Source organism: Trichosurus vulpecula, chromosome 7 (genome assembly GCF_011100635.1).
Source record: "Trichosurus vulpecula isolate mTriVul1 chromosome 7, mTriVul1.pri, whole genome shotgun sequence".
Taxonomy (NCBI): domain Eukaryota; kingdom Metazoa; phylum Chordata; class Mammalia; order Diprotodontia; family Phalangeridae; genus Trichosurus; species Trichosurus vulpecula.
In genome coordinates, this window is record NC_050579.1 from 15,547,842 (window position 1) to 15,575,110 (window position 27,269).

General features: G+C 50.9%; 1 protein-coding gene across 3 annotated transcripts in view; it reads left to right on the plus strand.

Moving 5' to 3' along the window:
* The window catches only part of VPS8 (VPS8 subunit of CORVET complex), a 179,838-nt gene that overhangs the window by 52,512 nt on the left and 100,057 nt on the right, over positions 1–27,269 (plus strand). For all 3 annotated transcript variants that reach the window (XM_036767391.1, XM_036767389.1, XM_036767390.1), the window contains 9 exons: positions 1,130–1,210; positions 3,624–3,794; positions 4,639–4,713; positions 5,224–5,259; positions 5,692–5,782; positions 6,113–6,159; positions 8,154–8,243; positions 18,186–18,232; positions 24,098–24,320. In XM_036767391.1, coding sequence (XP_036623286.1) covers positions 1,130–1,210; positions 3,624–3,794; positions 4,639–4,713; positions 5,224–5,259; positions 5,692–5,782; positions 6,113–6,159; positions 8,154–8,243; positions 18,186–18,232; positions 24,098–24,320 — 861 coding nt within the window. The remainder of the gene's footprint in view (positions 1–1,129; positions 1,211–3,623; positions 3,795–4,638; positions 4,714–5,223; positions 5,260–5,691; positions 5,783–6,112; positions 6,160–8,153; positions 8,244–18,185; positions 18,233–24,097; positions 24,321–27,269) is intronic.

A 27,269-nucleotide genomic window follows, 5' to 3' on the forward strand; every position in this document is an offset into this window, starting at 1 on the left:
CCCTTGACATTACTGGGGAAGCTTCCAGTGTTTTTCTGTTATAAATAGCACTGACTCTTGGGTCTAGGTCAATATTCTCATCATACTAAGGGAAGGTCCTTTTATTTTTATGCTTTTGGGGGCATCTTTTAGCAAGTGCTGTAGTTTAAAAGATTTTTCCAAATCCTCTATATATTTTATTATTTTGTTTTTAATATGATTAATTAGATTTATCGTTTTTCTATCATTTGAACCAGCCTTGCATTCCCAATATAAATCTAGCCTGCTGATGGTGACAAGTTTTTTTGGTTATTAAGAGTCTGCTAATATTTTGAAGAAGGCTAGCCTCCTACAGTGGGAAGAGCACCAGTACCTTAGAAGGAGATAACCTGGGTTCAGATGCTTTCTCTGATGCTTATTATTTCTTGAATAAGCTTAGATAGAGGTGGTGTGACCCTCCGGGCCTTCCTGATCTCATCTCTAAGTTAGATGACCTCTAAGGGCCCTTCTAGCTTGAAATCTCTGATCTTATTTTTTATCCAACTGGCTTCCTTTTCTGTTTCTCCCATGGTGGACACGCCATCTCTGGGTCCCAGGGCCTTTGCTATGGGTCCCCCAGGCCTGGAATGCACTCACTTCCTGTCTTGGCCTCAAAAAGTCCCTCTCTTCATTTAGGGCGTAGCTCAAGGACCATCTTCTTCAGGAAATGAGGCCCTTCCTGACACCCGCAACTCCCTTCCCTCCCAAACTGTCTTTTACAACGCTTTGGATATGCTTGCACGTGTTTACACATGTACCTCTTGTCTCCCTCATCAGACTGTAATCTCCCTACAAACAGGGAGTGTTTTGTTCTTTGTACTTCTGTCCCCAGCACCCAGTCCAGTGCTTGACACACAGTAGGTGCTTAATAAACACTCGTTAAATGACCAAGATAACAGGGGCCTGGATTCAGGGAGGACCCAAAATTGGCCTGGAAAATGCAGCAGGAGCCCCCCTGTACTTGGACGTGGTTGGAGGGGCCCAAGGTTAAACCTGTTCTGTTTTTCCCCATCGTAAATCTTGTTCGGTTTGAACCATTCTTATATTCAGTCGTAATTAAGGCTGTTAACGCGCCTAGTCTGAGTCTGTGCTTTGTTTGGTTTGTCCTCAGGTGAAAAGAGATGAATCAGGCGCCATCCACGTCACTAAACAAAAGCACCTGCACCTGTACTATGACCTCATCAACTTCACCGTGAGTGCTCATGGGGGGTGGGGGCGGGGCGGTAAGTTGCCGCTGGGGACGAGGTCACCGGGCAGGAATGAGAGCCGGCCTCGGGGCCCACTTCCCATAGCTGTGCCCCCATGCCACCCGGGCCGGCAGTGCCCTTCTCTGCCAGGCTCAAGCCGGCCATCCTGCTCACAGACTCAAAGGCGGAGCCTTCTCTGGGGCCTTGTTGAAGCAGTGAGGCAGTACGGCCCGGGGGGGGGGGGGGGGGGGGGGGGGCTGCCTGGCACAGGGTACGAGGCTCTCCACGTGTATTCGGACCCAGAGAGCCAGCTCCCACGCGCGTGCGCACACGATCACAGCCTGGAGCCTCTCCGGCCCCCTGCTGGGGACTCCCCGGAACAAGCTCACAGCACAGCCCAGTCGGCCTGTTGGGCTCTCACCACCACGAGGGCGGCCACTAGCAGCCAGAGCTGTGCTCTCTGCCTTTCTCCTTCTCTCTCCCCCTCCCTCCCTCCCTCTCTCTGTCTCTGTCTCTTTCTCTGTCTCTCTCAGCATTTCCTATGACATCACTTCCTCTTCCTGTCAGCAAGCGCTTCCCACCACATGTGACTTAGGCTTCTTCCTGTGACGTAATCAGGTCACGTGGCCTATTAATGGGCGGGAAAGCTCTTCCGCTCTGAATTGCTGCCCCACGTGTCCAGACTTGTTTGTTCAGCCCAGCTTCACCCAGGGCTCAGGCTCCATGCGCGGACAGGGGACGGCAGGCCTGGTCTGCCGGGGAACCCGCGCCTCCGTAGTTCTGCGGCCTGGAGTCGGGCATCCCAGGTTCCGATCTGGCCTCATGTGCTGTGACCCGGGGCGAGTCCGTCGGCCAATCAGTACACACGCGCTAAGTGCCCGCTGTGTGCCAGGCCTGTGCTGAGTGCCCCGGCACGCACCGAGGAAAAGAGGAAGCTGGGCCCTGCCCTCGGGGAGCTTATAATCTAATGGGGAACACAGAAGGAAGCTAGCTGAAAGGGGGAAGGGGGAGAAGGCGCCCAGCATGGGGAAAGCCACCCAGAGAAGTCCCAGGTAGTGGAGCCGCCTGAGCAAGGAGGTTTCTGACCCAGCTCACGGCCCGACCCTGAGGCCAAGTAAATGCAGGAAAGGGAAACTGAGGCACGTACTCCCAGCAAAAAGCAGTGACACATATAACTGTTAACAGAGAGTGGGACAGCCAGCGACCCCAGTGCGAAGGGGGGGGGGGCTCTCTATTGACACTCAGGAAAGGAGGGGGAACATTACAGTGGGCTGCCCTGGGGAAGGTGGGTTGGCATTCGGGTGTGGCTAATCAAGGAATGATCCTTGTTTTATGGGGTGCCTTCATCTGCCTCTTACCCTAATCTTGGCTGGAAGCTCAGAACCCCCAGGTTGGCCGTCTGTCCCCTTGGGGGACACCAGGCCTCCCCTAACTGGACAAGGACCGGCAGGGACAAGCAGCACGTCTTGGGGCGGGGTGGCACCAGGTTAAGCTGGTTAGCGCATGGCCCCAGAGCTCTCCTCCAGCCACACCCTTAAGCTAAGGGGGGGGGGGGGGCACCGCCTTCCTGAGCCAGGGGAGTTCAGGCAGATGCTGATTCAGACTTTTGATCTTCCCATAACCCTCCAGTTGGAGGGACACAGGTGGGGAGGAGGTAGAATTCCCAGGCTGGGGGCATCTTGCAGGATGATGAGCTTCCTTGGGCGTGGTGAGAAATCAAGGAAGTCCCAGACTAGTGCAGCCACCTGAGAAGCGAGGAGTCATTTAAGCTCAGTTTGCCTCAGTTTCTTCATCTATAAAGTTGGGGCAGTAATAGCACTTACCTGGCTAGGGTTGTTGTGAGGAACAACTGAGATCTCATGCGTAAAGCACAGAGTCTGCCTAGTACTGGCACTTGGTGGGCGCTGTATAATTGTTAGCTATTATTGTTGTCAGGGCAGCTGGATGGTGCTGGGGGTAGGATCTGGAGTCAGAAAGATCTGGGTTCAAATGAGACCTCAGACATCTATCCGCTAGGCGACCCTGGGCGAGTCACTTAACCCTGTTTGCTTCGATTTCTTCATCTGTAAAATGAGTTGGAGAAGGAAATGGCCAACCACCCCACTATCTTTGCCAAGAAAATTCCACACGGGGTCATGGAGAGTCGGATACACCTGCCTGATGGTGTTTTCTTCACACAGTGTCCCAGACTTGGGCCCCGTCCCTGCCTCCATGACTCGCTCATTTCCCACAAACTCAAAAAGGAAAAAGTTTTACGTTGTGTTCTTTTCCTTTCTCACGATGTGTGACCCTGGCTCCTTGTGGCCTCAGCCTGGGGCCACTCATCGTGGCAGGGCAGGGGCAGCATCCCTGGCCTCCTCCCAGCAGCCGACCTGTCCCCTTGTTGACGGTCTCTTTGGCCCTGTGCTTGGGTTGCAGTGGATCAATTCCCGGACGATCGTGCTCCTGGACAGTGTGGAGAAGCTGCATGTGATCGATCGGCTGACGCAGGAGGAGCTTGAGACGGTAGAGATTTCCGAGGTGCAGCTGGTCTACAACAGCAGCCACTTCAAGTCCCTGGCCACGGGAGGCAACGTCAGCCAGGCCCTGGTACAGAGGGGTAGGGCAGGTGCCGGGCAGTGGGTGAGGCCGCTGGCCTCCTCGTGGCTGTGCTTCAGCCAGCCTGGCCCAAACACAGCCAAAAACTCGACATGGCCCCTCTCCCTCCATTCCATGTGTCCCAGGCTGGGACCCTAGGCTTTCATGAACTTCCCCTAGGGCCTGAGGATGGTGGTGGGAGTTTCTCATAATGAATATTTGTTGAATTAATTTGGTAAGCTAGTAATGACCGGCATATTTAATTGGCACCTTCTCCATGACTTTTAGGCTCTGCCCCAAAGTTTGGGGTTCTAGCACATAAAAAAAAAATATGGCCATGTCCCATAGCCTCCAAAAAGAGCATGTGAAGGGTACTGGGCCTGCAGGGAGAATCCATCTCAGCCTTAATGACCGCTCTTCCTATGCCTGGGCAATCCCCTAATATGGCAGGTGATTATTGTCTGCTCTGCTTTGGCCTCCTTTGTTTCCTTCTATGTGGAGGCCTGAGGGGTTTAGGAGTTCATACATGGTTTTTGTAAACAACAGGTTGGTTTGGCGGTTTTTTTTTTAATTGGTTAAAAGGTAAAAGCTCCCAGTTCAATGACAGAACATCTGCCAAGATTTTCCCTTGAGTTGTGATGTGAGGATCCTCCCTGGAGGAGATTAACCAGCCCTCTGCCCAACCAAAAGGATGTGTGCACATGGGTCTGTGGGGGCACAGAAAGGATCGCTCGTGACAAGCATGTTGGTTTTCTAGCAGATTTATTTAATGTGATATTTGTATACCTAGCTTTCTTTCACACCAAATAGGACTTCTGTGTGTCTCTCCTAATGTATGTGGTTGTTCTTTTCCTAGGCTCTGGTTGGAGAGAAAGCCTGTTATCAGTCCATCAGTAGTTATGGCGGTCAGATCTTTTATTTAGGAACAAAAGTAAGCCCTGTCATCTCTGCGTGTGTGTATGTGTATGTGTGTGTTTGTGGTGGGGGTGGAGGGAAGGCTTGGTGATGGCTGGGAGGTTGCAGAGAGGATTATGGGATGGTGGGGGAGTCTTTTGGCTGTGGGGCTTGTCCCAAGTCAGGTCCTTTACATTTCTCATCTTCAGCATCTATAAGATGAGGATGTTGGCCTAAATGCCTTCTCCAGCCCCTTCCAACCCGGGGAAGTGTTCTCTTCACAGCTAGCGTTCATCCATTTCAGTGGGATTCTCCCCCCGTCATTGCAGGGCTCTCTTGACCGCCTTGTCCAGTGAGACTTCATCCCCCATCCCTGCTCCAACCCTTCAGCCCTCAGCCTGTGTGTGCTTAAGCTGGCATTGGCTCTGCTGGGAAGGGATGGAGGGTTCCCAGGAAGACACAAGACTGGGACATGTGACCATGTGTGTCCCTTGAGAAGTTTATTTCTGGGGCCTGATACGTGGTCCTTGTTTTCTCTTGTTTTCAGTCTGTTTATGTGATGACGTTGAGGAGCTGGAGAGAGGTGAGTTTGAGTTACGAGCGGTGAAGACACAGAATGTGAGTTACTTCATCCTCTGTCTTAGCAATCTTCAGGCCAAACCATCCAGCATTTGCTGATGCTGAGAGTCCCCATTTTCATGTCTTTTCATGTCCAGGGCAAGTTTATGTGGCCATTGTGCTAGTGAGCTCTTTAAAAAAATATTTACTTAAGAATAGAAAATGCCCAAGATTGAAATCATCTGTGAGCCACAGTTTCTGAAAGACACCAGGCCAAGATAATATAGAATGTGAGTCACGGCCTGGCCCGATGGACGGAGAGCTACCAGCCTGGGGGGCAGGTGTGACCTGGGCAAGGGTCACATAAGATTGGGAGTTACAGGCTCTGCCCACTTCACTACCAGCCCAATCCCTGGGCATCACCCAGAGTGATGAAGCTTCTCCTCTTCCCTTGCAGAGAGTAGATCATCTCCTGAAACAAGAGTGTCTGACAGAGGCCCTGGCTCTCGCGTGGTCTTTCCATGAAGGGAAGGCCAAAGCTGTCGTTGGTGAGTCCTCTCTGCCTGGCTTCTTTTTATGGAATCCCTCTAAGCACCACAGATGCCTCATGAACCAGAAGGTGGGAAGGCGCCTTCCTGGTCTTCACTCTGAGAGGAGGTGGGGGCAGGTACAGTTCAAGAAAACATCCCTTTTCCAATCGTTTATTTAATGAGCAAAAAGCTACTGAAACAAGAAAGGAGAGGGCCACTGTCCTGGAGGTTGGTCTTGCTTTCCCAAGGCATGTCCCTGTTGGAATGTCCCGCCAAGCTCCAGCCCTCCTGAACCCACTCAGAATGCTTGGATCAGCTCTTGAGTCATACTGGGTTTTATTTCTGCAGGCTTGTCGGGGGATGCAAGTAAACGGAAGGCTGTTGTTGCCGATCGGGTGAGTTCCTCCGTGGACCGTCTCTGCAGACCCAGATTGGAGAGGCTACATTAGCTTAGCTCTGCTGCGATGCCCCAGGGTTACTGTAGATGGGAAGGATGTGCTTCCTCCAAACCTGTTAATCATGCCCAGGACTCACTTTCAATGATCTCCCAGTTTTTGCCCACTAGTAGCCACCTTTGATGGGTGCAAGTTTCCCCACTTTCCAGGAAATCAGATCTTTTGTGGAACTGATAGAGGGGATTTCTCACCTCATTCTGTCTGCTCTCTAACCCTTGTCTTGTGGAAGGGACCCCCCGACCTTGAAGGAAAACTCGGAGATCTCCAAAGGAACACTGCTGTCACTTAGGAAAAAATGAATCCAGTCTGACACCTACCTTAGTGCCAAAGGTCACAAAAGACAGCTTTCTCCCTCCCCCATCTTCTCTCTGGTGAAGATTCAAGTGGACAGTGAAATGACCAAAAGGTCCATAACAGGAAAGACAAAGAAGGGGCAAATATTATCCAGAGTCACAGATGACCTTAAAACAGAATTATCGGTTGGTCTGGAGTATGTAATTCTATGAGTGTGTAGTTTTGAGATGATTATAGGCTGCTAGATTCAGAGCTGGAAAGAACCTTAGACAATGATGGGGCTTCACCCCCTCCTTTGACAGATGGACTGGGGACAGCAGATGTCAAGTGACTTGCCAGGGTCACACAGATAGAAAGTGTCCACCACAGGATTTGAACCAAAATCTTCCTGCCTCCAGGTCTGGTGCTCTGTCCACCCTCTCACACTGCCTGGGATGGTGGCAAGATTAGGAATCAGAGGACCAGGGCTCAAATTTGAGCCCCGCTAAGAGCAGCAAGGTGGCGCAGTGAGTAGAGCACCAGCCTTGGAGTCAGGAGGACCTTACTAGCTGTGTGACCTTGGACAAGTCACTTAACCCCAACTGCCCTGCTTTCCCCCCTCCAGAAAAAAAGAATTGAGCCCCACTGCTCAAGGTTCTCCTGTTTCTTCTCTGCCAGACTTTCCACTGAGTGCAGAGACTACAGAGAAAAAGCAAATACACCCCCTGTCCTCATGGGGTTTACATTCTGATGGGAGAGACAATACCTACAGAAGGGCTGTGTGTCCTTCCTTGGGCAAGTCACAACCTCTCCAAACCTTAGTTTCCTCATTTGCAAAATAATGCAGGTTAGATTAGATGATCCCTAAGACCTGTGGTCTAGTCCAGCCAGCCATTCCTTACAGAGATTCCCTCATAGAGGGATCATGCCACCAGGGCTCAAATGCCTCCAGTGACCAGACTCTTCAAGATGAGGGGGATCATGATGGGGATGATGATGACAGATGATGACGACAATTAGTGGCGATGATGATGAGGAGGAGGATGTGGCTTTAAAAAGGTTAATCATTTTGTTAATAATGCTAGCATTTCAATAAAAGGATTGTCATTTGGCCGGCTCTCTCTTAGACCAAAGGTGATCATGGTGGCGGCTCATAGCTTATATGCCCTTTGAGAAGAGGAGTGTTTCAGAGGGTGGCAATCCATTCTGATTGGTTAACAGTTAATGAGAGAAGTGAGCTCACACCACCAAGGGCCGAGAGTGACATCATGTCCGTCTTGGACAGAGACTATCCCTATATCCAGACCACCCCCAGCTTTGGACCATCTAGACAAAAGGATCTGTCTCTGCCCGAGTTTGATCACTTGGAATTCACCTTAGACCAGAGATTCCTTGTGATGCTGGGTGGGGTCGGATAGAAGAGAAGGTTAGTTCTACCTTCAGAGACTGAGGTCTTGAAATGAGGACGATCAAAAAAGGGGGAACTTGGAACCTCCCCAAATCATTGGCTCTCAATAATCATTTCTCTCAATGATGTTGAAGTGATCATGGTCACGATGATAGTGGAGACAATACAGGGACAATGATGATGTTGACAGCTAGTCCTGTAGGCGTTGCGGTTTCGTTCTCTGCTGGTTGATGTCCATGATGTTTCTTTCCAGATGGTTGAAATCCTCTTCCACTGTGCAGACCGAGCTCTGAAAAAATGCCCAGACCAGGGCAAAATCCAGGTGATGGAGCAGCATTTTCAGGTATGTTTGAATGGCATTTGTCTCTCTTCCCATGGACAGAAGGAACATTTTCTCGGTATGAATTATTTTGGTGGCAGCTTCTTCACATTCTAGTTTTTAAAACTATTCTTAAGATATTTTTTTTGCTTGAGGACATTTTTAGGCCTTTTTTTTTTTTACATAAATTCTTAGGTTTTCCTGTGGAAACAAAGGAGCAGAATATCATAGGCTTTTAACTACTTTTTACTGGGTTGGGGGAAGATGCTTTTGAGGCATCAGGAGGTCTCAGAGCTTTGGGTACATTCAGGAGGGGCAGGAGGTCCGGTCAGTGAATGATTGGCTTGAGAGCTTGCTAATTGGGAAGCTCAGGACGCCACAGATCATCAAGTAGGAGTGGGCGGTGGAAGGGGGAAGGTTTGAAGACAGACTTCCCAGGATCGCTTTTTGCTCAAGAGCAGAGAGAACAGGTGGTTTCCAGGAGCAGCTGTGGAGGCTTGTTCATTATCCTGAGGCCCAAGCACCGTGGGCCCTGGCAGCAAGGAGCTGTATTGGGAATTGTACTTGATGTTCTGCAGAGCTCTAGGGTATTTTTCTTTTTTATTTACTTGCTGGGGGTGGGGAGAGATGCATAAAGAATTTGTGTGGGGAAAATCCAGTGGAGAATCCCACCTAACACCCCCTGAAGCTGGCATTTGCCCCCATTGCTGCTGACCCTGGGCACCTCACATGGCACGGGTCCTCACCGGCTGGGTCATGGACAGTTTGCCTAGGGAGAAGGGCTCAAGGGCCGTGGGGTCCCAGCCTGCCAGGAAATGTCAGGAGTGGGCTTTGCTTCCCGAGGCGAAGGCCTGCTGCCCCCTGCTGCTACAGCTTGGACATGGAAGGAGCCACGGCAGGGACCTGGAGGGGCCACGATAGTGCTGGTTTTCCTGTTTGAGGCCACAGTCATTTCTAGCTGCTCCAACACTGAGTTATCTCCTTCCAGAGGAAAAGGGGGGAGGGCTCGAGGGGCCTTGCTTGCGGGACCAGCTTGCTTAGCCTTAGGAGAAGACAGAAAATCTAAGAGAGAAGGCAGGTGGAGAAACAGCAAAACAGGGGCTTTGGAGGAGGTGAAAGGGAAGAGGGGTCCGGAGGAGTCAGGCAGAGGGCAGCCATGGCAGCAGGCCCCTGGCAGGGCTGGTAGTGCCAGGCCAAAGGGGTCCACTGGAAATGTGTGATCTAAGCTTAACTGGGCCCTCATGGGAAGCCCTCTCTTCTTCCCGATTGTTTATTGATTGTCTTTCTCCCAGAGGCCGCTCGGAGCCTTCTCTTCTCTCCTCATCTTCCCAAGTTCAGATCCTGCCTCAGACACTTAGTAGCCATGTGACCCTGGGCAAGTCACTTCACCCGTTTGCCTCAGTTTCCTCATCTGTAAAGTGGGGGTAATGACAGCACCCACCTCCCAGAGTTGTGAAAAACCAAATGAGATCATAACTGTAAAGCTCTCAGTGCACAGAGTAGCACACAGCTGGTGCTCAATAAATGCTTGTTTCCTTCCCCATCGCTGGAGATCTTCAGTTTGGCCATTTGTCAGGGACAGTGTCGGGTCCCGGAAGAGGTTGTAGGGCTGATGAGAAGTGAATCAAAGGGCTGAGAGGCGCTGCCTTTTTCTCACTTAGATTAAGGGCTCAGACGGGAAATCACCCCAGGTGGCTAGCTGGGAATGTAAGCGCAGCTCCTGCCCAATTGCCCTGCAGGTGGCGCTCGTCGCCTTGCGCTGGCCCAGCCCATTGTCTCGTCATGGTGGCTTTGGGGGTGGGAAAATGGTTTCTCTGAAGTTTGCTTCAAATTCTTGAGTAAATGTTGTTGTCCCGGGTATTGATTGATAATTCATTTCCTTTGGCTCTGGGGCTGTTTCCATTTTTGTCAATCTGGGGCCTTTGCTTTTTAAAAAGAAGATACTTGAGTAACCCTGAAAGAATGTGGTGGGGGGAGCCCCTTCATCTTACAGATGAGGAAACCTAGGCCTAGAGAGTAGGTGGGATCAGGCTGCCATGAGCTCACTCCTTAACTGTGGGGTGGGGGGAGGGAGGCCTGGTTACAAATCCCCTGCCCGGCTGTCCTGCTGCTTGGATTTGTCCCCACAAGGGAATGAGAGATTTGTGGTGAAATTCAGTGTGCTGCTTAGTCATGGCCCTGCTGGGCCACTCCAGGCACCCTGTGAAAAGAGAGAAATGAAATGAGGGAGGCAGGGGCTATGCTTGGGGAACAAAGTGAGAGGCAGGAAGGTATCATGGAAAGAAGCTGGCGCAGACTCTGCCAAGACCTGACATGACCCAGTGAGTCTGGGCACGAGGGCTGACTGAGCTTCGGGATCTTCACTGGCACCAGGGGCCCACGTCCCTCTAGAGCAGACCCAATCCCATCTCTAATCAACCGAGAGTGTTCTCTCTAGAGCGAACCTCACCAGGCTGGGGACTGAGCCGATGGCGCTTCTTGGGCCTTTAGTCACTTTTGGAGGGTGTCTGTCCTTGTGGAATGATGCTCTTTTTCTTCATCTTAGTTGCCAGGGATGGCTCACGGCATAGGGCACTGGAGGAGGGGAGGACCCCACATTTACAAACAATGCTGAGTTTTAAAAGCTGGAGAAAAAGAAATTCTGTGAAGGGATACCCGCTTCTCTGGCTGGGGACTTGAACTCATTTCAAAAGCCCAGTGCTCTCTCACTCCCTTCTTAAATACCTTGGTTTTGATTCCCTCTTTGTTCTTTTAAACATGTCTTTCCCAATTTTAGAGTCATTCTCCTTGAGAGAGAAGATGACCACATTGCAGTCGGTGGTTCTACATTGTCTGATTTTTGCGGATGCTAAAAGGAAGGTGCTTTGTAAAAACCCAATGCCACAAAGGGAGGTTGTATAGACCAGTAAGCTCCCTCCAGGATGGTGTGTGATGAGAGCAAAGGACTGATTCAGACTGTGTACTCCAGGAGAATCTGAGGAGGCTGAGGACACTTGAATCATTTTGCTTGGTGGATCAGGGCAGGCTTCCTGGAGGAGGTGGTGCCAAGCTCACAGGAAGAAAAGGATCCCCAAAGGCAGAGATGAGATGTATGCCAGGTGTGAGGGACATTTGGCATGTCAGTTCAGGAAACAGCAGGTTGTCCAGCTTGTCTGGAATGTAAACAATATGTTGAAAAGTGCTGTAAAAGTAGGACAGTGCCAGATCCTGGGGGGCCTTAGATCCCAGGCTCAGGAGTGGTCCTTTGATCCCAGAGATGGGAGGGAAGCACTGGGGGTCCATGAGCAGAGGAGCGGTATGGTGTGGTCCCCCTCAGGCCTGAGAAAGATCCGTAACCATAAGCTGGAGAGAGGAGAGGCCAGAAGAAGGTTTAGGCTGAAGCCTTTCTGATCTTCTGGACAAGAGGACGAGTGGTGAGTGGAGGCAGGAGCCCTGGGAGCAGAGAAAAGGGGATGGACACCCGAGATCATGTGCTCCTAGACTTAGGCCTGGGGGTGACCTCGCGACCAGCTACTCCCTCCCTCGTGTTACAGGTGAGGAAGCAGGCTGACGAACCTCAAATGTGGCGCAGGTGGCTTTTGACTGCATATTAAGTGCTCTTTGCCCTGTCCTCCAGGGAATGTAACAGTGGAAGTCACATTGATTGAAACAACATTTTTAAGGTTTGCAAGATGCTTTTGCGCAAACACCCTGTGAGGCAGGCAGCATAAGCCTTATTCTCCTCATTTACACGTAGAGAAACTGAGGCTCCAAGCCAGCTTAAGTGACTCGCCCAAGGTCTCATTGCTAGTGAGCGTAAGAGCTATGATTTGAAACCAGGGCCTTTGGTGTCGAGGCCAGGACTCTGGCCGCTCCCTGGAGAGGATGTTGTGGAGCAGCTGGCAAACGATGTAACGTGGAAGGTGAGAGAAAGTGGAGAGCCAAGGCTAGGTGTGAGGGACAAGCCTGGGGGACCAGATAGGTGGTGTTGCCCTCCACACAAGCCCAGGGCCAAAGGATGGATCTGAGAGGCCCAGGACACGAGGCCAGGGGAGAAGCCAGAGTAGCCCTTCCCACAAATGTGTTCTTAAATGCATAACAGAAAATAAACTGGAAGACAAAGGAAACCAATTCTGTTGGAATAGAGACGTAGTTTTTTCTACTCCAAGTTCATGGACCCCTTGGGGATCAAATCCCAGGATCAAGCCTTTGATTTGTGAAGAGACAACTGGATTTGGGAGTCATCTAAATAGAGACAGTACCAGAACTCATGGGAGCAAATGAAATCACCAAGGAAGAAAGCAGAGAGAAAAGAAAAGAGGTCCCAGGCCAGAGCCTGGGGGCCCCATGGTTTGGGACTGGACAGAGGAGGCAGAAATGGTAAAGACCAGAATGGACGCTCAGACAGGTCTTGGAAGGGGCTTTGGGGCTCAGCAGTTAGCCAGTTGTTGGTGACCTCGGAGAGAGCGGCCCAGGTGCGTGGTGGGATTCAAAGCTCCTCAGTGGGCCAGGGTGAGAAGCGTGGGAGCAGAGATGCAGAGACATCTGAGCTTTCCAGAGGAAAGTGACCAATATTCCTTTTATATTTATCCAAAGAGTGGACAAGGTGAGTGGAAACTGTGAACTTAAACATTCTTACTGGCCATCTTCATAGAAATGCCCTGTTCCCTCCTGTCTCTACCTTATGAGCGTATTGAGCCTGAGAACAAACTTGTGGAGTCGGGAGGTAGATGCGAAGATTATCCCCATTTTACAGATCAGGAATTTAAGGCAGAGAGAGGTTAAGTGACTTGACCAAGGTCACACAAGTAGTAAGTAATAAAGGAAGCCAGGAGTCCAAATCCAGTGATTTTTCCATTACTTTTTCTATTCAATTATATTGTTGATTCTTAAGTAGGAGATCTGGACCTCCCTTGGGGTGACACATTGGAAAAACAGCCCATGTTTGTGCCAGTATGTGATGGCGGAGAGTTTAAGGAGCCATGGAAGGTGTTGACCCTGCAAGGAGCTGAGCAGTGAGTGGAACGTGAAAAAATGAAGGCAAGAAAGTGGAAGCTTCCTTCCGGGATCTTGGTAGTGAAATAAAAGGGAGAAAAGAGGTTGGTCGTTCTCTTGATGGGATAGCAGGATTAAGTGAAGGTTTTTTAGGATGAAGGAGACCCAGGCATGTGTTTAGGCAGCAGGGAAGGAACCAGTAAAGGAAGAGACACAAGAAGGAGGAGGGAGAGAGAATAATTCCTGGGGGTAAGCAGGATAACCTGATTATTTATTCCTGAGTGACCGAGAACTCTACTGAAATCTAAACCTGTCTCTGAGTTGGTCGATTAAACAGTTGCATTTCAAAGACATAAAGTACCACTAAAGTCTTTTGGGACCATTTAAAAAATGCTTTTTATTTTGGTTAACACCTTCCTGGGAGAAATGGTTTCCAAGAAGCCTGTGCCTGCCACTGAGCAGGCAGGTGCCAGAGGGGTACAAAGGCAGAAGCAGGAGCATCATTCAAGGCCCTGGCGGCTGAGAGCGACCAGGTACAGAAGGAGGGGAGGCCCTGGCTTTCCATCCCACTCTCTTGGGTTCTTCCTGAGAACTCGGTAAAGGTGGTCTCTGGGGCCCTGAGGCTTTCCAGGAGGAGACAGGGCACTTCTATGAAGAAGGCCAGTAAGAATGTTTAAGTCCACAGTTGCCACTCACCTTGTCCACTCTTTGGATAAATATAAAAGGAATGTTGGGCACTTTCCTCTGGAAAAGAGACATGTCTGCATCTCTGCTCCCACACTTCTCACCCTGGCCCACTGAGGAGGCAGAAGGCCAAGGCTGAGTGCCTCCCTTCAGGTGTGCCAGCCACGTGGGTCCCTGGCAGGCTTGGCCTGGGGCCTCTGGACTCTGAGCCTCAGGTCCTCTTTGCAGGCTCTTATGCTTCCTGCAGATTTCTCTGTTTGAGCTACTTCTCACCATCCAAGCTCTGGGTAACTAGGAAAAGTATCCATAGTTACACCAAGCGTTGCTTAGCAAGTTTCTAATTCTGTGAAGTCATTGCTTTTGAAGCGTGTGAAGGAATTCACCTTAATTCACCAAGCATTTATTAATCCCCTGCCCTGTTCCAGGCACTTTGAGGTGCTGAGGGGCAAAGGCAGGAAGTAAACAGTGCCCCGCCCCACCCCCCCACCCCCACCTCAAGCAACTACTTTTGGCTTTGCTTTGTTTAAACCACTGACTTCTGATTTTGTTGGTGGGGCGTGCCTAAGAGCTCGGAAGGGTGAATGATCCAGCCAAGTGGGGGTGGGGGTCAGTCCCAGAGTGACTTAGGAATGCTTCTGGATAGCACAGGGATTTCCAGGTCTCAGGGCCAAAGGGTGGGTCAGATCCCGGGGTGGGGGTGGAATGGGGAAGAAACCTTGGCAAACCCAAGCCTTTGGAATGGAGCCCTCAGACTTCAGAGGGACTCAGGAGTCTCAGGAGAAAGTCACTGCTCTTTAGGAACATCCAACACGTCAGTCTTTTTCAAATAGTGTGCCTTTTTCAGTAGTGCAACTGATAGGCGGCTTTTTAAAAATAAGTTTTTATTGATGTCTTCAGTTTCTCACATCACCTGTGAATCTCTCTCCTTCTCCCTCCCAGAAACCCTTCCCATGTAACAAATAGCATTTTTAAGAGAAAAAAAATCTACATAAATGATTGACATATTGAAAAAACCTTTAAACCCCAGGTGTGTGCCACCCTGTGGGCCCTCCCCCCTCTTCTCACAGCTCCTCATTCGAGGCATGTTTGAGCTTTGTAGTCTTGAACTATTCACTTTTCACTTCTTCTGTGTGGTGATTCTTTCATTTGCCACATTGTGGATACTGTGTGTTCTTTCCTTGGCTCTCCTGACTTCCCTCTGTATCAGTCAGTGTAGATCTTTCCATACTTCTCTGTATCCGTCACACACGTTGTTTCTTACAGCATGGAAATGTTCCCTATTAGTCAGTACCACAATTTGTAGCCATCCCCCCATTGGTGGGCATCACTGGTGGAGGGACAGCCCTTTGCTGTCCCTCCGAGTCAGGAAGACCTGAGTTCAAGACTGCCCCTAACACCTGTTGGCTGTGTAACCCCGGGCAAAGTTACAAAGCTCTCTGGGCCCAAGCAGTTCTCTGAAACTTGAAGTTTCAGAGGTGTTTCCACACTGTGAGTTCCCTCCACTGAGGCAGTTACAAGTCTGGACCTCCACAAGTGTGCACTCCGCTGGCCCATCATCCCTATGCTCTTTCCTGACTATGTGGATAGAATGCTGGGGGCCTCTGCCCCGTCCCTTGCAGATCCTGTCATCATCCCAAGGAGGGAACATCTCTCTCCTGAGTGCCAACCGTGAACAAACTGAGCCCACCAGTCACCAGGTGTAGTTGATGGGGCCTCCAGGGCATCTCCCGCCTCCTTCCCCTTCTCTCCACCGATGCAGCCACCACTCCTTTTGTCCTGATCCCCTCCAGCCCATCCTCTGTGCAGCTGCTGGATTGATAGTCCTAAAACATAGATTGGACCCTGTCACACCAGCAGCCCCCAATGGCCCCTAGAATAAAACACAAATGGCCCCTCATAATCTGTCTCCAAACCACCCATCCTAGTCCAGTCACATAGTACACCTTTATGCGCTGTCTCAGCCAAACGGACCTGGCCACTGTTCCTAATCCACAATTCCTTCTCCCCCCACATGCCTTTGTGCCACCTGGCCTTATGCCTGGGGTGCCCACCCTCCTCCCCACGGTCTCTTAGAGAGCAGCACCTGGGCCTCCTCCTTCTGGCCCTAGCCTTTGCCTGTCCACCCAGCTGTGGCACCCTGACAGATTACTCTGCTTTTACATACTTTTATGAACTTTGGACTTACACATACATGTGTTATTCCCCCTGTTAGAACTTACCCTTCAGAAACAAGGAGGCTTTTGTGCCTCGAGCATAATAGGAACTTATCAAAATGTTTGTGGATTGATCCGTGAGAGGTTCTAGTTGTACAACCTCTGTGACCTTCCTGAATCTTGCATCTCTCGTCTCAGAGGGCTTCCATGATGATCCAGCGGGAAACTCTGAAAACCACGACGCATCAGACGCCCACATGTTGTCATCGACGAGCTTGGGTCCTAAAGGATTCTAGACCATGAACTTGAATCGGAGCAGGTGCCGGATCCTCTGGGTGGGATTGGAACAAATAGCACTGAGCTGACAGGAGTCAGAGCATGTTCGTTTTTATTATTTGGAGCATCTTTCCTCTGCCTTCATCCTTGTGTGCTCATATTGGCATTTCTCTACCCTTTACCCCTAAGCCCAGAGCAAAGTTTATGGAGGCTGCAGTATACACAAGAGAACTGGAAATCCTGTGGGATTGAATCGAGTCAAAGTGTGAAAATCAAACCCATCTCCCTTTTTCTAACCCAGATAAAGACAGGAAAAAACGAAGCCTGGCTGCCGCTGTTGTCTCACTTGGGTGGCATCCTTTGGAGAACCATGTTCTAGCCCTTTCTCAGTTCCCTGTCTTCTTGGAACACCACTGACCACGCTCTTCGAGGGGGATGTTCTTCAGTCTTCTCATTCTCTGTGCTCACACAGGGCCCTGGCCATGCTCTTCTCTGGCTACAAGCTCTGACCTTCCTTCCTCTGACCTTACTCTCGTATCATCCATCTTTCCCAAAGCCCTCAGACCCATGACCCTCTTCTTCCTGCTCCCAGTGATGGCTGGTCCTTCCCTCTCAGGCAGTAGTTGGCACTGGCCACACTCTTCTGCTTTCCTTATCACCTCCTGTTGAACCAGCTCTGTTTTGTGCTGTCCTCTCTCTTTGAACCCCTTGGCCTGTTGTACTATCACCAACCCTTGGCCCCTGCAGGGGAGCCCTGGAAGCCATGGCCCTGGAGAAGGCAGAGCAGGAGCCAGTGAAACCCAGAACATTGGTCCTTCACCTTCCATCAGCAGGACCAGAGGTTTCCTTGAGTTGAGAGGAGTTTGGCCTGGTGGAGGCAGGAGAAACATGTCCCAGTGGGCAAGCAAACCCTTTTACCTCAAGGAGCCTCTGTTTTCTTATCTGTACAGCAAGGATACAAGAATGCCCAGGGTTGTTAGGAGGAGCCGTGTGTCAAGGGTGCGGATCCCACTGTAGTAGGGGTTGCAGTAGAAGGGAGAGGAAGCTTCCTAGTGGAGGATAAATCACAGAGCATGGCCTGACACGCTCAGGAGAATTGGGTCACTCTGACCCCTCTTCCCTCCTCACACCACCAAGAAGAGCTGACCCCCCCAAAATGGAGTGACTGCAAACACTCCCTTGGCTGAGGAGAGGTGACTAAAGGCATCCCTGTGACCAGACAATGTTTCTGTGCGTGCATACACTCACACACGCACATGCGTACAGCACACACACACATTCACACGTACACCCCTTTATGGCATTAATTAGACCCCTTGTAGCCCATAATGTCCATGGATCCTCAGTTCTAACCCCCTACTGAAAGGACATTCCTATGCTCTACGAGCTCCGGGGGCCTCTCCTTCCCTCTCAGTGGCCATCAGAATTGGTCAGCCATCAGGGTGGCATCCTAGATGGGGCATCAGGAGGGACCTAGATTAAGGACTCGGCTCACCTAGCCTCCTGGAGCTAGTAAGGTTCTGAAGCAGGGTTTGAACTCAGGTCTTCCTGACTCCCTGGTCCAGGGTCCTGCCCATAGCTGCCTCCTAGCAGCTTCAGAGTAGCTGATCAGGTAGCATACCCAGAAGTGGCCGGCTATGACAAGTGCTCCTCTTCTTCTAGGTGAGGGCCTCATGGGGGCGGGGGGGGGGGGCGGTCCAGACAGTGCATCTACACCTTCAGTAGTCTTGCTGGGACATGGAGCCAGCTCGCGAGTGCTGGCCCAGGAGGTCCCGGCCAATTGTGGGCCAACGGTGGTTTCCTCAGACGCCCTGGTCTGGCAGCGTGTCTGTCTCCAAGCAGAGGCGGCCGTCTAACGTGTTCTCTGGTCCCTCCACAGGACACGGTGCCGGTTGTTGTTGATTACTGCCTTCGGCTGCAGCGCAGGTGAGTAAGGGTTGCGTCCTGCCTGTGCGCCCCGTGAGGACCCCGCGAGGGCCCCTGCCCTGCTTCCATTCTGGTGAATTTACCCGACTTCTGGTTTGAATAATTTTCTGCCCATTCAGCTAATGCAGATTAACCGCCCCCCAGAAGTTATTCTTCTGGGGTGTCCAGAGCACCCCCAACACCCAGCGGATGGTTCTGCTCCTCCCACAAGCACAAGACTTGACACTTAACAGTGAGGAGACATTTCACAAATAGAACATGAGCAGTCAATTTTTGACAGCTCACTCTAGGAGAAAACCTGTCATTTTGTCACAGAATCTAATTTGAACAAATCCCATTGGATGCCACTTGGGTGCGCGATCACACCGAGGCTCCCGCCTTCCTCCTCCTTGGGCTGTGGTCCTTCCCCCCCTGCCCTGTAGCACCTCACACATACATGGCAGGCCCAGTGCTTGGGGCTGGGGCTTCACCCATCAACAGAAGCTGTCCCTGCCCCCGGGGCCTTACAGTCTCCCGTGAGCAACAGCTCACACGCAGATTGTCTCTCTAAAATGGGTTCCGAGCAGACACAAGGGGATTTAAGGCTGTTGGGGAGAGTGTTCTCACTGACCCAGAACCTCAGATGGAGTCACCTGTGAATCCCAGGGCAGAAGGCTTGAGTTCGAGTATCAGCTACAGATGGCATCACACCCCCTGCCCCATGCCTCCATGTCCCCTCTGTCACTGACCTGAAACAGCCTCCCCTGCACCAAGCCCAGCATGCCACGAAGTCATGGAATGAGCCCAAGTCTAGCATCAGAAGCCAGCTCGTGGCAAGGCGGTGTGGGGTAGCTCACGCTCGAGAGAGCAGTTTCTCCTTTTGTCCTTTATTTGACAACACTTTCTGAGCTCCTCTCCATCAGTCAGGGGGCATTTATTAAGCTTACTCCATGGGTGTGCTGAATGCTGACTGCACAAAGAAAGGGAAAGAATGGCCCCTGCCCTCGAGGACCTCACAGTCCAGGGGGGGGAGGGCACACGCAGACAGGTGATCTGAAAAAAGGCCTAGCAGCAGCCCCGCAAAGAAGGAGCTTATGGCTTAGGTGAGCCCAGAATGCAGTTCTCAGCCCCCAGCCCATCCCACCCACACATCATCGGCTCTGGCCCGTTGGCCGGCAGAAGGACACAGGGTTCTGTGGGGGACAACGTCCACCTCTCCCTTCTCCCCTCTTGTTTTCACTTCTTACACATTTCCTTTTAGCTACAGAGCCAAGATATTAAACTTGCGTATGTGTGTATACATGTGCGTGTGTGTATACACATGCTTGTGTGTGCACACATCTATACTCCTCCTTTCCATTGTGAGTCCCCTTAGGGCAAGGAAAACATTTGTTTTCACATGCACATGAAAAGCAGTTCTTCACAGATACCCATCTATTGAAACTTTTGATTTAAATTCTTTACAGGAACCAGCTCTGGGACAGGGTAATGAGACATTTTGTTTTAAAGATGTGTTCTTTATTTTCATAATTTGGCCTAGTTCCAAAAATTCCATTGAGTCTGGTTCTCTTCCCACTTTTCTTTCTTTTTTCTCTTCCTTCCTTCTCTTCCTTCCTTCTTTCCTCCCTTCCTTCCCTCCCTCTTCCTTCTCTCCCTCCCTCCCTCCTTCCCTCCTTCCCTCCTTCCTTCCTTCCCTCCTTCCTTCCTTCTTTCCTTCCTTCCTTCTTTTAAAAGACAGTACAAAGACATCTTTCTATTAAGGGTACTAGTGACTGGGGATTGTTAGCTCGGTCAAGAAGATGCCTCAGGGCTTTCTACAGAGAATTTAATGATTTGCCATTTTAAATATAGAACCATGGGCCCAAACCACAGATGGAGTTCCCCTAACCCATGATCAATATGAGTAAACACAGTTCTGCCTACTTTTTCAAAGCTAGAGACTGTATAGATGTAGGGCCCCCTGTCCCCAGGAGCTTCTGAGAAAAGCCAGGCAGAGGCAGCTCCAGACCACCCACTGCTCCATGAGGGGTTATCGTTCCAGAGGCTCCTCTCTGCTATGCGTCTGCACCAGGGGCATCCAGAGCCCAGGCCAGCCCAGCGGGTACCAGCATGCCCCCGGTGGCCAGGGGTTCCTGCTGCCTCTGGCCGGCTGCCAGCCCTTCCCTGCTTCCTTCCTGACATGGGCACCTTGGGGGTGGGGCATTGTAATGAAGGGGAGACTTCCCCTTGAGTTCCCATTGTTCTTCAGAGGGCAATCGGTTTTTTTTCTCTCCTGTTTCCATTTTCACCCTCACCTGAGCTTTTCTGTTGCAAGTGCATAGGAAACATCTGCATCAGCTATTTGACGTATGTGAAGTGAGGTTGGTATGAGGAACGGGAGGGGGAATGAGCAGCCAGGGGGCACCATAGAGCATGGAGCGCCATGCCTGGAGTCGGGGAAGACTCATCTTCATGAGTTCAAATCTGGCCTCAGACACTGACTATATAAATGGCCCTGGGCAAGTCACTTAATCCTGTTTGTCTCAGTTTCTTCATCTGTCCAATGAGCTGGAGAAGGAAATAGCCAACTACTGCCGTATCCTTGCCAAGAAAACCCTACATGGGTTGTGAAGAGTCGGACACGACTGAAGGGACTGAACAACAAACGTGCTTCTCAGTATTAAGGGGGAAGCCCTGTCTGGCCCCCAAATACTTCTGCCTCCTTGGTGAATGTAAGCCATAGTCACACTCATGTGCTAAAAATCCATCCTTAGTTTACCCGCATAAAGGGAAAGCTCCTTTGATGGGCGTTCAGGGTCCCTCCCTAGCACCCTTCCTTCCAGCCTTATCTTTTTTTATTCCACTCCAACCTTGCACTCTGTGTGCCAGCCCTGTCTTCTGAACACACATTCCCACCTCCACACCTTTGTTCACATTGCTTCCAGTGCCTGGAATGCTCTCCCTCCCCTTCATGGTCTATCAAATTCCCCTTGATCTTTTAAGAATAAGTTTTATTGGTAACTTTTGTTTAACATTGCCTACCTCTCCCATGTGTCCCTCTCCCCCAACCCATTCGCATAGAGCCATCCTCTATACCAGGGCTGTCCAAAATTCGGCCCATGGGCAGCATGCAGCCCACAGTGTGATTTATGCGGCCATCCACAAGCGTAGAAATTTACATAAATGCTTTAGTAAATGAAGCTGAGCTACTGCAGAGCTCTCACTAAAATGGCAAATCAACATATATTGTCTATAAAAACCTAAGGTTGGACAGCTCTGCTCTAGAACAAAGAATATCTTCTAAGAAGAAAAATAGGAAGAGAAAAACCAATCAGTATATTTAAAAAATAAGAAAACGTATACATTGCTCTACTGCCAAGGACTGGGGTGGGGGGGGGTGAAGGTGGGGGAGGAGCGGGCTGCTTCTCTCCGCAGCTCTGGGGTCTGGCTGGTTCTCGGTGATTTTCTAACTTTCCATTTCCCCTGTCTGATGGCGACATTGTTGGAGTCATTGTGTATAGTGTTTCCTTTGCTTCATCCTACATCAGCTTCTCTGTATTCTTCATGTCTGTTACTTACCCACAGTAATACTCAATCACAGTCCTGACCACCATTTATTTCAGCATTCGCCAATCAATAGGCCTCCACTTTGCTTCTAGTTCTTTGTTACCCCCACAAATGCTCCTGTAAATATTTTGGTGTATGGGGGGACATCACTCCTTGGGGTATAACCCTGTTAGTGGCATCTATGGGCCAAATGGTATAGACATTTTACCAAGTTTGTTTGCATAATTCCGTATTTTTCCTCCTGATTCACAGCTCCACCAACAATGCACAAGTGATTTTCCCACATCTCTCCAGCATTGACCCTTCCTGTCTTTTGTTATCTTTGCTATTTGTTGTGTTTGGGGCGAAACCTCAGGATGGTTTTGATTTTTCCTCTTCATTCCTTGAAGTCAGCTTAAAATTCCACGTCTTCCTCTGGACCTCTCATAGCCTGTTGATTTCTTTCTGTTGTGCTTATCCCACATTCTTGTGTGTTGTGGTTCTCTTCCCTTATATCTTAACCCCTTTCTAGATGGCAGGCTCCACGAGGGCAGGGGCTGTGTCTTCTCTGAACTTTGTGTCTTCCCCAGGATAAATCTCAGACTCAGTATACAGTGAGGACTAAGCAACTTCTAACCTAATTAGTGAACAATACCCAAATGCCTTCTTTCCAGAGCGTTGCTAATTTGTGTAAAAGTAACATACGCTTGGCTTGAATTTGGCCATTTCCTTCTCAGTCCCTAACTGTGTGAGCTCATGAGCATAGAAATGTCTCAAACGGAGAGATTAAGTAGAATGAGGCTTAGCAGAGAGGGTGGGGGTCCTCAAGAAGACAGTCCCTGCCAGGCCTGTAGGGTTCAGGCCTGATTGCCTGGGGCGCCAGTCTGAGGGCAGATGTGCATGGCTCTGCCAAGCGCAGAGGGCCAAGCTCGGGCAGTAGGATCTAAGGGAGGAGGGGCAGAAGGGGGTGGTTGGTGGTGGCCATTGTTGCTTTTTTAGCCCCCAAGTATTAAAGCCAGTCTGTTTTCCAACACACTCAGAGTGAGGGAAGAAGGTGCCTTGGAATGACTTGGACTCTTCCTTCCCTTTCTCCTTTATCGTAGCATTTGACTGCTGGAGCCCAGGTCTCCTCTTTATCTTTGCCGCCACTGTGGGCTTTTGTTTCTCACAAAGATGCTTTCTGGGTCGCCTTGTTTCCTCTGTTTTCAGCATCTCTCGCCTCCTGTTTCAGTCCCCTCCCCCGGGCTTTGTGCTCTCTGCTAAAAGATGTCATTAACTTCCCTGGCTCATTTTTTTCACCACATGCTCTCCATCCCCAGAGCGAACCAGTCCAGCATCGCCTTTCAGTTCCTGGCTGCTCATTACTCTTCGGGTTCTCCTGGGCGCCCCCAGCCCCTTCAGGCACCTCACCTCGCCGGTGTGGGCCCACTGCCAATGGGCCGAGACCATTCTGATTAAAAACTAAACTATCAGGGAAAGTTCCCCTTTAAGTATGAAGCAAACGAATAGTAAATTCCAAAGTTCTACCTGTGCATCTTAGGAAAAATGGATGGATTTTTCCCCCGAGGACATTGATTCTTTCATTTATTCAGTATATTCAGAGGAACAGCACAGGACAGTGGAGAAGGTACCAGCCTTGGGCCCATCCTGCCTGGGGGACCCCTGCAGCCCCCCAAGGTTTTCAGCTGACGAGCAGGTCCCTGCCTGCATTCGTAGAGGGAGGGTCGGTGATCGCCTGGACATCCCTTACCCGTGAGATCACAGGCTCAATCTAAAAGCAGTTGGACTTTTATGTTCACAGATAGACATATTCAGAAAGCATTTATTAAGCGCTTGCTGGGCTCTGGGAAAACAGTGACAAAAGGCAAAGAATCTCAGGGCTCGAGGAGAGACAAGTGCACTAATATACAAAGGCAAAGTGGGTCATCTGGGGGAGAAAACGCTAACAGGTCAGAGAAGTCAGGAGGAAGGGCTTCCTGGAGGAAGCTGACTATACTGCATTGCATGGTGGGGTGGTGGGGGGTGTGGCAGAGGGGGCACCATGACTCTCATCAGGGAGAGTAAGACTTTGTAAAGGACAGGAGCTCATTGGAAGGCTTGATGGTCATTGGTAGGTCAAATGCCTACTATGTGTCCTTAAGCTACCAAAACAAAAGCTGGGCCTGCCCTCCAGGAGTTTCCATTCTACTGGAGGAGTGTAACAGGCACAGATCAGTGAATGTGGGATGGATACAAGATAAATGCAAAGTAATTGGGGAGGGGGGGATCTGGGAAAGGCCTCATGTTGTAGCAAGTCGGGTTCCCCAAGGCCAAGGAGAGTGGGAAGGGGCCTACACGATTGTTTCTCCCCTTTTGTTACAGGGATCTTTTATTTAGCCAGATGTATGACAAGTTCAGTGAGAATTCTGTGGCCAAGGGGGTCTTCTTGGAGTGCCTGGAGCCTTACATTTTAAGTGACCAGCTGCTGGGAATCACAGCCCAGGTGATGAAAGATTTGCTCATTCACTTTCAAGATAAAAAGTTGATGGAGAATGTGGAGGCCCTGATCGTACATATGGACATCACCAGCCTGGACATACAACAGGTGAGTTCCGCCATCTTGAATGCCTGGGACTACCTGATAGACCCAAAGCAAACACACGGCAGTTTGTGCCCTCAGGCTGATACGCCACTGGAGGTATAGCATGGACACATCTGTATCTACCGAGTGTCTCCTGTTTGCCAGGCCAGTGCTAGGCCTTGGGGCTACAGAGACAAAAAGAAACGATCCCTCCCTTCGAGGAGAGCTCACGTTCTAGCAAGGGCATGGTATTTACACGATTAGTATGTACAAGATTCTACAAAATAAATAGGAGCCCAGTGGGTGTATGTTGGGGGGGGGGGGAATGGGTCTGTGACAGACACTGGCAGTGTCAGGAAAGGCTTCTGCAGAGCGAGGATCTTCCTTATTACCTTGGGCTCCAGGAGCCATTTGTTTTGTTTTTAAAAATATCTTAATAACTGTATTTTGACGTGGTTGATTTCCTATGTATCTTATTTTATGCGTTTAAAAACATGATTCTGAGGAGGGGTCCCTAGGCCTCACCAGCCTGCCAGAAGGGTCAAAGGGAAAGTGGAGAACTCTTGGGATAGAAGGTCTTTTAGGATTGGTGAGGCCTGGGCCTGTTTGTAGGCAACAGGGAGGAAACCACTGGATCGTAAGGGAAACAGAGGGCTTGGTCAAAGGGGGATGCTGTCAAAGGAAGGGGGAGGGAGGGGATCAGGGGCCCTCCTCTGAGCAGGCCTTGGCTGTCTCTTTGTTAGAGCCTGACATGAAGGAGGAGAAGATGTGGAGTGGGGAGAGCAACACAGAGGGGTTTAGAGCTGTTGGCAAGGCGAGGTGAGGGAGCTCCCCCCAGTAAAAGAGGGGGTTAGTTTCTACAGAGAGGGTGGTGGAGGAGGCACATGGAGGGGATGCTGCCATGGCCTGAGTTGGCACAATTGTGGTGTCCTCCAGCAGCATTTAGCAGGCCACGGATGGTTATGGAGAAGGCATACAATGATAACCCCTGGTTGGCAGATGCCAAAGAAGGAGCGCCAACTGGACAAGGTGCTGAAGAAGCCAAGAGTATTGTTGGACCTGGCCAGCCATAGGGTCAGATTGGGAGGCCTGAGGGCTTGAGGGCCTTGTGATCAGGAGGAAGCCTAGGTTTCCAAGCCATGAAGTGGAGGGCCAGGCAGGTATTGTCCAAGAGGGCTGTGGCATGGCCCTGGATCCTGGAGGCAGGAGCACTCTGGGTGTGCCCCTGCCCTCCTGCATCTGCAGACCTTCTTACATCCTCAGTTTGTACCATTCAGGGGTGGGAGAATCAGGGAAGGGAAGCCATTGGAAAAAATGCTGCCCTTGGAGTCCTCGACCCTGGGCAAGGCTCAAACGTTCCAGACTGTGGAAGGGGCAGGGTTTTGTGCCATCAGCCTGCCCAGGCCTGTGTTGGCAACCAAAAATGGGCTCCTTAGCACTTAGTCAACAAGTGCCCTTGACTAGTTTGGCTTTTTCCCCTGAACTGAATGCTGTTTGTATGTTGGACTGGAGTAAGCTTGTCGGCCCCTTCACCTTGCTTCCCTTGCTTAAGCTGATGGAAAGAACCTGTGCTTTCCTGGTCAACCTCCTCACCTTGCTTAAGCAGATTGAAAGAACCTGTGCTGTTGGCAGCTTTCTGGGTGTTGGCTGTGGGTAAATCTTATACCCCCACAGAAGCTGCCAGCCGGGTTGTTGACACAAGGCCCCGCATTTTACCAGTGAGGAGACTGAGGCCCCGACACGTCAAGTGACCTTCCGAAGACCACCTAGCACCTCAGGGCCAGGGAGAGAAGAAAGCCGGGTCCAGAGTCCTGCCTGAGAGTGACGCCTCTCTCGAAGTCTCTGGCTTCCTCGTCTGTAAAGTAAAACTAATGATGCTGTACTCCCTCCCTTCCCGGGCTTGTGAGGACAGCACCAGGGAAACCTCCAGGTGCCATGGACCCTGAGTGAGGGTTCTGTTCTCTGCAGTATGACCACCTTGTTTCCTGCTGGCTCAGTCTGTAAGCTCATGAGGGCAGAGCCCAGAGCACCTTGTCTTGTCGTCCATTGTGTCACCAAGCACAGTATGGGTCACATAGGCTCGGACGTGCAAGGTGCATGAGCTGACCAGTGTCTTATGAGGAGTCTTAGCCCACTGTGGAGCACTCCCTTCACTATGGAGCACTCCGCTTTGATCAGCAAACTCTCTCTGGGAATGCTTGGTCTTAAGTATAGGAAGAGGCTAAGGCCAGGCTTGATGGCTCCAATAGGATTGATCAGTGGCCTCAGAAGAGAGTCCCCACAGCTGACTTGTGATAGTGCTATGTCCTTGTCACTGGGTGTGACCCCAGCATGACGCCTTGGCAGCCTGGCTGTGTCGCACACTGATGACAGCTGACCTTTGGAGAGCGCCCACTGTGTGCCGGGCAGGCACTGTGCTGAAGCGCTTTACAAATACTAGGTCATTGGACCCTCACAACACCCAGGGAGGGAGGGGCTATTATGATCTCCATTTTACAGATGAGGAAACTGAGGCAGGAGGAGGTGAAAGGACTTAGCCAGGGTCAGCAGCTAGTGTCTGAACTGGATTTGAACTCAGGTCTCCCTGACTCAAGGCCTGGCTCTCTGTGCACTCTGTGCAACTGCCTCTATTTACCTTAAACCTTTGCAGTTAGACCAGGCCCTGAAGCCCCTTCCTGCTCTAAATCTGGGATGGGGGTTGAGATGTGAGCCAAGGCCTCAAATGGAGTCAGCACCTCCTACCTGGGGCTGCTCCTGCACACACCCCTCGCTCTCCTCTAACCCCACCCCAGGCTGGTGCAGGCCCTCATCCCCCTCTCTGCAAGCTTCCTGGGGGTCTCCCCATCTCTCCTATTCCCACTTTGCCACTGTGAACTTCCCAAAGCTCACAGCACCCCACTGCCCAGCCAGCTCTGATGGCTGCAACTGTGGGACCTCTGTGTGTCATTGAAGACTCCCCAGTCTGGCGCCTTC